Source organism: Malus sylvestris, chromosome 5, assembly GCF_916048215.2.
Source record: "Malus sylvestris chromosome 5, drMalSylv7.2, whole genome shotgun sequence".
Taxonomy (NCBI): domain Eukaryota; kingdom Viridiplantae; phylum Streptophyta; class Magnoliopsida; order Rosales; family Rosaceae; genus Malus; species Malus sylvestris.
This window is the reverse complement of record NC_062264.1, coordinates 32,428,176-32,442,699: the sequence shown is the minus strand read 5'-3', so window position 1 is coordinate 32,442,699 and position 14,524 is coordinate 32,428,176. Positions and strand designations below refer to the sequence as shown.

Here is a 14,524-nt window from a genome sequence, read left to right as displayed (position 1 = left end):
TGGGGAAATGGGGAGTTGGGGGGGGGGGGGGCACGCGCCCAACTCGAGTTGGATTTTTTGTGTTTATTTTTTATTTTTTATTTTTTTGTCATTATTATTAAATAAAGTTAGTAGATGATTTTTTTATTAAAATGCAAAGATTTGAAGCTTTTTTCATAAGTTTTCCTTTATGTTTAGGGTTTTTATCACAAATGATCTTTGAAATTGAAACACCTCATCAAGATGATCCTTGAAATTGAGCGTCACAAATAAATTTGGTCATTCCGTAATAATTTCGTTAAAAATTATGTTATGTGCTAATGTGTCACATAAGTGAGTCCTACAACTCTAATTAAATATTACCATGGAATTAAAAATATTTAAATAATAAAAAATAATTTTTTATGTCAAAATAAAAATTATGATTAAAAAAATAAAAATCTCATGTCGCCCGTCAAGCAAACTTGGCTGCAGTCTTGCCCATCGTGGCAACCCTGCCCACCATGGCTCAATTTTTGGCACTCGACCCATTCTAACATAATTGGCACCACCTCACCACCCAATCGAATTACCACGATAAAAATCTAGTCGAACCAAACCATCTTCTCCATTTCCGACTCCAACATCGCTGACATCAACCTCCTCCCCATCATATCCTCCGATCTACTGCTGCACCTAAGGCCTAGACTGATGGCCTCGCACCAATCTTTCCAACGAGTAGCAGAAGATTTCGGCAAAACCCTCAACACCCATAGGATTTTTTTGGCTTTTGCTAGGAGTGGGCAGGGCTGCCATGGTAGCCAAGCCTGCGCAGGGAAGACAACGGAAGGAAAAAAAATTTATTTTTTAATTTTGGCATAAAAATTACTGAAAATATGATTTTAGTCATTCCAACTCAATTTTCTTCATATAAAACCCTACATAACTTTTTTACTCAAAGAAAACCCAATGATTAGGATCCACATAAGCAAATTCATTAATTTCATATTACTTCACACATTTTACATTTTTCACATGCCTAAAATACCCCTATTATATATTTGATGTAGACAATTAATTGTAAGGAGAGAGTAAATGATTTTGCAGCAAGAAAAAAAGAAGACGTTAATGTTAAAAATTTATTGTATATTAATTTTTTAGAAAGGCTTTGAATTTTCATAAAACTATTTGATTCAATTTTTTTCACCCTACTCTTGAATACTTTTGAATTTATCCTTTTTTTATTAATATATTAGAACATTGTATTTCATTATCTACATGCACATTAATTTACCTACAACAATTATACCATGGGTGTAATATAATATCTCTTTTTTACAATGATGCAAAATAATGTTTATACCAACAACAAAACGTGCCTAACATATGTACTAATACATGGAAAATAATTTACCTATATTAAGAAGAAATGTAGTTCGATGCACAATATTAAAAATACTATGTTACACCCATGTTTATACAACAATAAAACGTGCCTAACATGTCTAACAATACATGGAAAATAATTTACCTACAAGTTAGATAAATGTTATTTGGTTGGGTGTAGTATAAATTTTTTTAATAATTGGAAAAATTAAATATAACTAGGTGTAGTGTAATTCTTTTTTTTATATAATTAGAACAAATTAATTTACCTACCTACTATTTGAAATGTTCATTTCTAATGATGCAAAATGTTCATTACCTAACTACAAATTATTTTCCAATAATTTACCTACAACAATTATACCATGGGTGTAATGTAATATCTTTCTTTGCAATGATACAAAATATTGTATGTACCAACAACAAAACGTGCGTAACATAAGTACTTGTACATGGAAAATAATTTACCTATAACAAAAGAAATGCAGTTTGATGTATAAAATCAACAATATTATGTTCCACTCATGTTTATACAACAACAAAATGTGTCTAACATATATAACAATACATAGAAAATAATTTACCTACAAGTTAGAGGAATGTTATTTGATTCAAAATATATAATATAGGTGTAGTATTTTTTTTAAAAAAATAATTGGAACAAACTAATTTACCTACCAATTAATATGGGTAAAATTGCTACAAAATATATCATGAAAAAAAAAAAACTACTTTTCTAGTTTGACATGGACACGGTTCATACAAACACTTTTTACATTTTATTTCACTTTTTCTACTACTTTTAATTTGGCATAAATTTAGGAATTTGGAAAAGGGACCATAAAGTATGAGTGGCATGAGTGCAAATAAATTGTATTAATAGGTCAATAGTGTTCCCATATGTTTGCAAATTTTAAATTTGGGCTTAAACTGGATCTTTAAAGATAAATGGGTTTTTATCTAGAAATAATGAGTTGTAAGGGCCAAAATCTAAAGCACCCTAAAAATTATTATTTTTTATTATTTAAATACTTTTAATATATATGCTAATATATTATTAGACTTGTGAGACCTACTTATGTGACACATCAGCACGTAATAGAATTTTCAATGAAATTGTGACAGAATGACCACATTGAATTGCGACACCCATTTTCAGGGACTGCATTCAATTTCAATGACCATCTTGAAGGGGTGGTTCAATTTCAAGGACTATTTGTGATAAAAACCCTTATTTTTATTTACTCAAGGTCATGCAATATCAGCCCACCAGCTTCAAAACCCAATCTAGGATATCTCCCTAGGACTCGGACGACTACCTCTCACTACTCCATTGTTGTCCTAGGGCTCGGACTCGACCCACCCTGAAGAGCATCTGCCACATCCCACATGGACGACCAGACACGGGAATCTCTCGCTTCCTTAAATGACGAGAATGCGACACCAGACAGGATGATGCCATCATGCCAATTGTGCAATACGCAGTAAATCTCAACAGAAGGCCAATAACCACAAATTGCAGTCATTATCAGCGTCAAATGACTAATTTACTCCTGCTTCAGGTCAGCGATCCGATATGATCGAGGTTACTTCTTCAACTGCCTATAAATAGAGCCAGAGATCTTCAAGCTCAGGACTTTTGTCAAATTCAATCTCTAAGAATATACAAACTTCAAGGGATTCTTATATAATACAACCACAATTATTGGGATTAATGCAAAATCCTGTGGTGGGACTTCATCAAGCTATATATGCTATTATATACTGCAAGTCCTGTACAAATAATTATACACCCTTCAAGTACTTAGTGTGCTTTTAAACGTCATACGCTTTTACATATTCCCATATTCCTCCTATTCCCACTGACCACAAAACCCTCGCATCATGTATTAAATTTGTAGAGTAAGGCACATTTGCTAGACATCTCTCTCCTAGAATCGGCGAAAAGTTAAAGCACTGTCTTTTAAGTCTGTACACTTCCGTTGCTAAGTAATATCCAGATATAGTATCAGCATTTTGCCCTTTATTTAGTAGTTTCATATCAAATAGGGTCTTCATTATTTCAGTCTCAGCTCAGCTAGCTTTCCTCGATCCGAACTACTACTTTTCTGATCCAACTGCTCAGTGAGTCTCTCTCTCTCTCTCTCTCTCTCTCTCTCTCTCTCTCTCTCTCTCTCTCTCTCAAGCTGTGAAATTGAAAATGGGGTTTTCATTTTACTCATTGTAACATGATTATAAATTTGTTTTTTTATTTTTTTATTTTTATGTTTCATTTGATGAACTGAAGGATCAGTTGAGTACTTGTGGCAAGATACTGAAGAGATCGAGATCAATGGATTGTATCAACTTCTTTGAAGGAGAAAATTTATGTGATATTTCATGGGCTACAAGAAACTACGCATGTAGCTTTTGCAAGAGAGAGTTCGGGTCTGCTCAAGCTCTTGGGGGTCATATGAATGTCCATAGAAGAGACAGAGCTAGGCTGAGACTCCTTCCTCATACCCTTTCTTCAGAAATGTGTCCTCAAAACCCTAACCCTAGCTCTTATTTTGCTACTTCATCGTCCTCATCTCTTTCATCATGTCATTCCTTGTTTTCTCCTTCTCTGAGGACTCGGGTCTCTGCACCTTCATCAGCTTCATCTATGGATGAAAATAAGAAACTGAGATACGACTACTGGCCGGAAAATCACTTTCCTGATCTGATTCCCAAGAAAGGCATGGGAGGTGGTGTTGAGCATGAGGCTGGACACACATTTAAGGGTTTTGCACAAAGAGATGATGAGTACTTCAACAAGATTGATCTGGAGAAAGAGAATAATATAATTAGGGTTGACTTGGGGTTGGACTTGGATTTGGACATAGGGTTGCTCAAAGATCACAAGGAGGAAGTGGATCTGGAACTTCGACTTGGGCATCTTTAGGTGCAATATTCTTACTTTTGGGGTTTCTCTAATTACAATGAAATTAGATCAGATGCTTTGAGAAGGCGGAGTTTTTAGAATAGATCTATTGCGATGATTAAATATATGTCTGTGCAACCTTCTATTTCTGCTTTTTTTGTCTTTATTTCTCAGTTAATTTCTTAAGTACTTAAGCTACTAATCTACTTCATGGCGTGCTTAATTTCTGTGCAAATTCAGTCCTGCAAAATGTCTTTAGTCTAATTAATCTTGACATTTTCATTTTTCTTTTTCTTGTTCTGATATTTCATGTGGTGGTATATTGTTGGGTTACTGGCTGGTCCTTGTGTGGGTGATCGTGCAAATAGAGCTGAGCTGTCTCATAAAACGGCATTGGATTGCTACACTGTTTGAGATATATCATTAATTGTTTCAAAGAAAAGGGATGGTTGTATAGTTGATATTCTCTCTTGTGATTGTTCTCTAGGAAATGCAAACCTGCATCTTCTTTCTCTTTCTTTTTTTCCTTCCTTTACTTTCTTGGAAATGGGAAAACTGGAAGCAAAATTGTATAGCATGGAAAGAGGGCCTTTTTTTCATAATTAAATTTAAAAGTTATAGTTCCTGCAAGCTTAGTTATATGATCTTTGTTGCTCTATCCTTTCTTGTGCAAATGAGCACAAATTTGATCATGTATGTTAAGTGCATATATGTAGTACTGTTTGTATACATTGTTATATAACTACATATATAGTTAATCTTCATCAATAATACTTACATATTGAAAATATTAGATCTGCATGTATGTACTTTTGCTTTATTATTCAATTATTCCAATGTTGAGCAGTTTAATTAGCTAACTAGCTAAGTTAATTCGGTCAAAGAAAAAGCCTAGCACAGTTAAACCAAGCAGAAGATTCAAATCTGATTACTTACTACACTACGTAGTTGCGAGTAATTACCGTAACTATAAGTAAAAGAATATTAGTTTATAAACAGTAGGATAGTCAGAATAGCAGTTCTAATTTTACTTGAAGGGAAAGAAGATTTTTTAAGGCTACGCAAATTTAAGAAGCAAAAATTAAGCACCAATATTTTTATTTTCCCTGGCTTTAACCTTTAACAAATCTGTAGTCTACAAAAAGGAAAATTGGATTTACAAACGAGTAGTACTATATATTACAATTTACAACCGGAATAAAACTTGCTCCTGCTTAAATCAGAGCTGTACGTGCACTCCATTGGATTCAAAATATTTTCATGAAAATATATGAGAGAAGAAAGAACAACATTTATGGCTATAGCTTATAGCCAGGATATTGTCATGACTTGTCAGCAGCTGGAGGGAACATTAACATGTAATATCTGCATCATGATTTGATCCCCTACGTACGTACGTCAAATATTAGAGATATCACAATTGCATGTCAAATTAATGCAAATTAGAGCAGGACATAATTATGAATGCAAAATAATCAATATTTTTGCATGTCACGTATGTGTTGCCTCGTCGAATGTCCAACTCGATGCAACACATTGGTGGTTAATTTTGCGTTTTTGCTCTCTCTCTCTCTCTCTCTCTCTCTCTCTCTGCTGCAGAGAAATCGGGAGATCTGTCTCACCAGGGTCCAGAGATTTGCATTTCCCGACTTCTGATGTTTTGCATGTTCCCCATAAATCCCCAGTCTCGCAGTTGCATGATGGCCTTCCTTATTTGGAACCTCATAATTTGCCCAATGCAACCCAAAACTAGATAAATGACACCACACTCTCTCTCTCTCTCTCTCTCTCTCTCTCCACTATACTACTACCATTCAAGATTTTTATTTAATAAATTAATAGATATTGTTTCAGGAAAGAAAGATGAACAGTTAACGGGATATTTGTGAAAAGGAGATTGGTAAATAAAAGCTAGGGTGGTCATTGGGGGAGTTGGATGGAGTTTGAAGTTTGAAATGAGGTGAGAAGATTAAAGTTTAATTTAGAGAAGAAAATGGCAAGAAAAATGGACATCTGGGTGAGTAGGACAGAACCTGCCAAAGTGCTTGTTTTTGTGAAAGATGAGGGCATGGGATAAAGTATAGGCTAGTCGGCGCACGTCACCATCCCCACCCTCTTAATTCTTTCTTCCACCTAAAAACAAATGGTACATGCACCTCCTTCCTCTATTCGTTATATTTCTTACTTCTTTTTCTTTTTACCAAAAACAAAATCGAAATCCTTTTCATCAAATGTTTTCATTGTATTTTGTACTAGTCTTATTAAAGATATGGAGATTTCTTATAGTTAGATATTGAATATTGAATCTTTGACAAAGGAACTCGATGTATATAGCATACTAGAAAATTAAGATAGGTTAATATAGTGAAAATGAGAACAAGGCTGAGGACGAGAGATTTTTCAATGTGCCAGGAACGCTAGATTGGTTATGTCTTTTTGGTGGGGGGGGGATCGAACTGAGAAATAAATTGAAATCAAATCAAATTGAAGAACATTAAGGTTTCACCATTGAATCAATTGGCAATATGAGGAGTAGTTCAACTTCTTATAAGCCCTTGTATGGTTTGGTCACTCACCGATATGGGAATTTGTCCTCACATTCTCACATGCCCCTCATGTGTGGCGAATTTTCAAGCCTAACACATGGATAACACAAATTGGATGACGTGAATCACGTGTGACTGTTGGGCTTCACACGTGGGTCAATCTGCTCTAATACCAAAACTATTGGTGTTCCTTCATAAAACTAATTGATAATATGAGAAGTAACACAACTCAATATAAGTTATTACATGGTTTGGTCTCACATGGCTATAGAACTTTGTCCTCACATTCTCATACAAACTCGCCATAAAATGAGGAATATTTCAATCTTTTGGATTCTTTTTTTCCCTTCTCCAATTCTCCCCAAAACACCACATTGGGTTAATATTAAATAATAGCAAACATTTTATTGTTTGGACGATTGTTATAGGCTAATCAAGTGCTCTCCTTTTTTTTTTTTTTTTTTTTTGCCTTTATCTAAAAGGGATTCAAATTCGAAATGTCTTTTAATATTGGGAGAAAAAAAAATACAATTAGACTGAAAAATCTATTGATTCTAATCCTAAAACACTTCACAGTACTATGCTACAATCAGGAGGGAATTAATAGATTTTGCAGCCAAAGGAAAAAAGAAGAAGAACAAGAACAAGAAGAAGAGAAAAACAAGAGTAATTAGAGTGTCCATCTATTTAGTTCTAATCATCTTTCTTTGAGTTCTTCTTGTATAAGTTAAAACTACTTAGAGTGTTAGACACACTAAGCAATTAATCTGACATTTTGTTAAACTAAATTATTCGTGTTGTATTCATATGTTTCAAAATTTCTTGACCATCTAGCATACACCATTTCATATCCACACCAAAACAATGAATTAGTTAATTACAAACAATTAACGTTAACTTCTATTTTATTATTATTATTTGAATATAGGAGGTATCCCACCATATATTCGTGATAGACTAATCTCATTATTCATGCAACCTCAGTAATGCATGAGACAATAACATACTTTTAGTCTCCAGGTATGGTGAAGCATATTCGTTGACCCTAAAAAATGTATCCGTTGGAGTTCGAACTTGGTTCAGGGCTCCAAACTTTTGCTCGCTTTCTACTAGACCAACTGCTTGATGTTTAATTAAGATTAATTATTAACTGTGGAACATTTTTTTTCTTCTCTTTTCTTCCTCAAAATAGCTTTCATCTCTTCTCTTTATTCAGTTTGAACTTTGAAAGATGTTCCCATTTGAAAGCTTGACTATTTGAGATTAATGTTTCAAAACTGCAAACGACAAAGGATCCATCAATTTCGGTCTAAACACCGGCTTCAGCAAGGAAACTCAATAAAATTCCAAAAACTTTATTTATATGTTAATATTATGCAATGGTTCTGGAAGCCGGTGGGTCAATTGTTGACAGGCAGTTCCGTCTGCCAACTTTGGTTCTAAATTTTTTGTAAATATTCATGGCTCTGTATTTTTATGTTCAATTTTAAAGTAATCCTAAGAGCAGAAAAAAGAGTGTGATTGATACACTGTTATAAAAAAGTTTTAAAAAATAATTCATGAATTTCTTTAGGAAAAAAGATTGAGTATTGTGAAGATTTAGAGTTTGATTTGGTCGGATAGAGGAAGAACCAATTAAATTCCGTTTTTTTATTAGCTAACAAATTAAAGACAACAAACAAACAAACAGAAAGGTCATTAAAACTCAAATTAAAAGATGCAAATGATTTTGATTGGGAATTGAGGTTTGTTGCAGCATTACTCACGTTGTTGTTGTTGTTCATGTTCATGATCATCTTCTTGCTTGTCCATGAATGCATGTAATTCCATCTTTTCTTCTTAGAAATTTCCCTGCAGACTTAGTCTTAATCGTCTTCTTAATAATTCTTAAACCTTTCGTCTTCTACTTGGAGACAAAATTCAACGATAAAGATTAACATGAACTGAGGTTTTGTCCACTCATTATTTTAAACTATGCACCTTTTTGTCGCCCACATCAGAAAAGGATATGATACAGAGATTAATTTGAATTAATCAAATATAAAAGAATAATGCTTAGCTACTAAAAGAAAGCAGCAAATTTTTCTGAAAATCCAATTAAAAATGGAAACTAGTCTAAACAATTGAAATTAGAAACTATGAGAAAAAAACACCACTATTCCAAATGACCAGGCCAAGAACCAAGGCTCGACCTCTAAGGCTCAATCCGGATTTCAGAATGTGTTGGGAGGTCGAAGAAGAGCTTTGATGTGAGGAAGTCAGATAAGGGTGGTTGTGTGGGGAGGACAGATCTATGAGAGATTACTTTTTTGCGGGTTGTTGATATTTTTTTCGGGTCATTTGGAGTGATGTTGGTTCAAGTTTCAATTCTTTAATTGTTCAGATACGTATTCATTTGTGATTGGACACTTGTTTATTTCAGGAGTATTTACTACTCCTTTTTTTTTTTTCAGCAGCCAAACACTATTCTATAAAAAATAGTGTGTTCTTCGGTTGTTTTCGTACATATTCAATAGCAGGATAACAAGGTAGAAGTTGTATGACGGATTCATATATAGTAAAAGTGTGGAGTGAATGTTAAGATGTTTTTGTCCATGTATATTATATAGTGACACAATGTCACATCCCGCCCTGGGCCTCCACCACATTCCGGGCTCGACTCCACCGTAGCACGATATTGTTCGCTTTGGGCCCTGACCACGCCCTCACGATTTTGTTTATGGGAACTCACACGAGAACTTCCCAGTGGGTCACCCATCATGGGATTGCTCTCGCGCGAACTCACTTAACTTCGAAGTTCCGATAGAATCCGAAGCCAGTGAGTTCCCAAAAGACCTCGTGCTAAATAGAGATAAAAATATACATATAAAGCTTAGAGGATTCACTCCCCTGGGCGATGTGGGATGTTACAATCCACCCCCCTTAGGAACCCGACTTCCTCGTCAGCACACATCCGACCAGGGTTGGCTCTAATACCAAATTGTCACATCCTGGCCTGGGCCCCCACCACATCCCGGGCTCGACTCTGCTATAGCACGATATTATTCGCTTTGGGCCCCTGCCACACCCTCACGGTTTTGTTTCTGGGAACTCACACGAGAACTTCCCAGTGGGTCACCCAACCTGGGATTGCTCTCGTGCGAACTCGCTTGACTTCGGAATTCCAATGTAACCCGAAGTCAGTAAGTTCCCAAAATGCCTCATGCTAGGTGGAGATGTGAATATACATATAAGGCTTAAATGATCCACTCCCCTAGACGATGTGGGATGTTACACACAACATGTTCATTCACGCATATAGAATGAATTTCATTTCTTTCAAGAAAAATATATAATTGCCGAAGATTAGTTTTATTATTAACTAATAGTTTGTGGAGTTAATGTAGTCCAGTCATTTTTCATGTAAACCTCTTGTGCTAATTTGCAGACGACATATACCTAATGCCAGTAACCTGCTACACTAAATTATTATATTTTGGCCTGCATTCTTATACATATTATATACACATGATATTATACAATATTATATATATAGGCGCGATGGAGAGTTATGTTTAACATACCACGTACGTATGATATTACCATGAGTCATGATGAACGAACCAATATTAACAATTTCACATTATAAACATTTTATGTTGCGAAACAATTCGCTGAAAGAAACATGTATATAGAAACATATACCTGTTAAATCCAGTCGTGCTCAGAGTTTTTCCTATCACTTTGAACAATAATATACAAATTAAAACCAGAAGCATGAGCTACTGAAATTAGGGCACGATGTTGATTGTGATGACACAAAACTGATGTATGTTCTGTAATTGATTTACACAACTATATGGTGTAATCAGTATATGCTTATACAACTGTAAGCTCCAAAAATGCACTGTTCGTTGCTTATTATATATATCATGTGGAGGAAGTTTCCTACAGCTTTCCTCACGAATGCGATGAGTAACGTCGATCAGTTCAGCATGAACAACTGTTTTCAATTATTATTTTAATTTGTTTTCGTATCTGCATGTCATCATTTAATTTGTGGCATTATTCAAACTTGACTACATCTTAATTGGTCGCTAATGGTTAAACCACGTATTGATATACGCTTTACTTTTGAACTAGAAGTTTCTAAGTTATATGTGTATATATAATCATCTGGTGCATTAATCTAAAAGGGTTTGTTTCTATTTTGAAAATGTAGTTTTACTACGTACCATATTGTAACTCCAAAGGTCATTAAACCATAATAATTGATGTTTTATTATCAAATGTGTAAATTAGTTTAATGTTTTATATTGGTAGGTAGTTAATATTTTGGGGGTTTTGAGTGGAAATGGAAGTTAGACAAGTATAAATAAAACGAGAAAATCATGAGGGAATAGTTGAGTTATAATAGGGCATTTAGTTGCCATAATTGGGTGGATAATTAAAATGATTTAACATAGTTAGGGCATTGTGGCATAAGTTGTGCTAGTTCATTATGAGGCTAAACTCACTCCTCCCCCTTAGTGTAAATAATATCGTTTGTTAAAAAAAAAGGTTTCTTTTGTAAAAAAAGGGACCAATTGGTGAGTTTGCCACAACAGTTTACCCATTCAGGTGCAACTCACATGGACATTTCAACTTTATCAAACCACCATCATGTGATTTAACAATGCCAAATAATTAAACTTAGGACATGTTATGTGAGCCAAATCACTGAGTTACCCCGTAATAATTACACGGACCAATATCTAAAAAACCCTAAATAATATACATGTAATGACTAATTTATCACCTTCCTTGTCTATAGAAGTATGGCAAATCTTATTTCATTATATTATTTTCTTATTCAACTTGCATGTGACATGTCAACCACTAGTCACAAGGGTTTCACCACAACTCAAAAGAAAAAACATTTAAAAGCCCAAAAACTCAAACCACATTTGATCCTTATTACTGATCATTCTAAAACTCTCAACCTTTATTTCACATTCTAAATTTCAAAAGTAATCAACCACAACTTAACTAACTTTGTTAATCCCAAATTTACCAATTCCTGAAACCTAAATGCATAAAAAGTATTAAAATTCAAAATCTTGATTAATGTACTAGAACACCAAATTTCACTCAATTTATTTATATTACAATTCCACAATCATCATACTAAAACCCAATATATAATACTAATTTGACTATACACATAGTCTGAATCTAAGTAACTGAATAATAGAAACCGCAATGCAGTTTATGATTTCAACTTTCAAGTCTCTGTCAAATCATTAAGGATAGAAGAGTCATTTCCAACTATTACTAAAGATTATATTGATTTTTTTTCATTAAATTTTTTTTATATTGATTTTACCTATATTTTCTTAAAAGTTATACAATAATTTCATTTCGACACACAAAAATAACACATACTTATGTGCTTTTTAATTCTCCCTTTTAACAACATAACTTTTTAGGTTTGATACTTCAAAATGTTATCAGAGTTACCAAGTGTAAGTCACTTGATGAGAACTGCGCATTCAATAATTTCTTTCAAGTAAAAAAAGCAAACATTAAGTGATGACTGTGTGACAATCACACCTACAATAGAGATATGACAAAGCAAGCCCCCCCTAATTCAAGACAAATAGAATAATGAAATAAATATTAAATAATTAAGAAAACGCGTGTTCAATTAGTAGTAAACAAGAAGAATACAGTTTCCGCCGGCTTAACAGAAAGTACTCTGAGCAAAGTTTTAAGATTTTTCCCCAACAACACCTTCAGTCCAAAGTTCCCAACCCTCTCATGACAATACCTATGCCTTGTGCTTGTTTCCTCTCGCCCCCTTCACCAACACCTCCTCTCTATAACTACAAACCCTAATTTCCGATATCCATATTACCATCATATATATCCAAGAAAACCAAAACTTGAAGGTGTTTTTTAGCATGGAATCCAACCATCCGGATCATCAAGATTCAAAGACCTCTAGTACTGATGAAGAAGCTGAACTCCGACGGGATGTGAACGATGACATGGGCACAGGGCGGTCTTACGAGTGTGTGTTTTGCAAGAGAGGTTTCACAACGGCACAGGCCTTGGGAGGACACATGAATATTCACCGGAGAGAGAGAGCCAAGACTAGACCTAGTTCGGATCCTACTAATTTGGCTTCGTCGACTAGCAAGGCGGTAGAAGATCAGAGTCATCCGAGGGCAGCGGTATACCATGCAATTCAAAGCTACCCGCCACAGTATTTTATAGCTCCTCCAGATGACCATATGAACTATAGAACATATGTGCCTGCACCTAATACATCAGGGGTGTTAAGGCCCCCGCATGCAAATCATATTAGTGATGAGGACTTGTGTGCAAGAAATTATTTTCCGAGGCATCGGAATTTGCTAAGAGATGATCATCAGGATTGGAGATCAGGGAGTAGTTCGAGCTTGAGAATGGGCCGGCCATCAGATGATTACAAGGAGAGAGTGTTTAACGGTGGCAGTGAAGAAGCAGATGATGAATTGGATTTGGAGCTTCGACTCGGTCATGATCCCTAAGTATATATGTTATTTTTATCAAACATTTGAGAGATTATAAATTATACATTTTTATTAATTAATTTGTACACTTTTTGGTTGTGAGTACAGTTATAGATTTATCTGTACATTTTCCCATGTTTTCTGTTTTTTTTTTTTTCATGGGGAGAAGGTGAGAAGTTATTAGAATATCCCAACATCCCAAATTTTCTTGGCAATTTTCCAATGCCCGGCAGGATTTAAAGGCAGGAAGAAGGAGCAATTATACCCAGATATAGTAAAGAAAGTATTTTGCTTCATCCATAAACACACCTAGCCCTAATTTTTGGTAGGTTTCTGTGAGAAGTTTTCTTATAATGTATATGTCTACTTCTTCCTTCCATTGTATCTGTTTCTTAATTATCCCCCCTTTTATTTTTCACCTAGCTAGCTAGCCCAAGTTTTGCTTATAAATTTGTACTGCTGTACTTATATCATATTGTATGAAAAGATTGAAATTTCTAATTATCCAGCATTACATAATTAATTTGCTTGAATTCTTGCTTCATTAACCTATATGTCAGTTATGTTTAATTGCTTCTTTTTTTTTCCAAGAAAATGAATAAGTACAGGAAATAGTTAACACTAATTGGGGAAGCTTGCTTGATTCACTTTCAAGTACTCTACATGTCAAGTTTTTCTTGTGCCCTATGATCTGTGCCAAATGGTCCCGTGTACATCTAAATCATCGCATACCATTGGTCATTGTACCTCGATTGTTCAACCCCAACTTGCCATTCACATTTCAGGTGAGCTCTGAGATTTTAGATTAAACTATATATTCTTTTTTTGGTTACATTAGAGAGATTTGGAATCTGGACTTAGGATTTTCGATCGTATATGAATTGATATATGAATTTTATGTTGCACACATAAGCTATGTGCCGAGGAAATTTGTTTCATACCTCAAAATTCTTGGGGAAAAATATATTTTCTTGTAGTGTGATACGAAAGTCTGAATAATTAATTGTCTAAGGTTTTCAACTCGATTTTAGTGTCACTCTGTATACCTATACAATAACAAATTAATTTTCACTCTTAAGTTGTAGCTGTCACAGTCCTCTAATAAACTTGGCACTCTTTTACATTGTATGTAATATATCTCCACTTTTTTGATCATTTGGGAAAACAAGTGGCATATTTTGTGGGGCTTTGGGAACATTTTCAAGGTTAACCTACAA

At 34.5% G+C, this 14,524-nt stretch overlaps 2 protein-coding genes across 2 annotated transcripts; both read left to right on the top strand.

The window, feature by feature from the left end:
* The first annotated feature begins 3,219 nt into the window (after window positions 1–3,219).
* On the top strand, window positions 3,220–4,542 carry LOC126624067 (transcriptional regulator SUPERMAN-like). The gene is made up of 2 exons (XM_050293062.1): window positions 3,220–3,468; window positions 3,632–4,542. Exon 2 carries the CDS (start codon window positions 3,677–3,679, stop codon window positions 4,265–4,267), a length of 591 nt encoding a protein of 196 aa, XP_050149019.1. The 5' UTR covers window positions 3,220–3,468; window positions 3,632–3,676; the 3' UTR covers window positions 4,268–4,542.
* Window positions 4,543–12,523: 7,981 nt separating this feature from the next.
* Window positions 12,524–13,735, top strand: LOC126624417 (transcriptional regulator SUPERMAN-like). The gene has a single exon (XM_050293479.1). It carries the CDS (start codon window positions 12,714–12,716, stop codon window positions 13,323–13,325), a length of 612 nt encoding a protein of 203 aa, XP_050149436.1. The 5' UTR covers window positions 12,524–12,713; the 3' UTR covers window positions 13,326–13,735.
* Window positions 13,736–14,524: the final 789 nt, after the last annotated feature.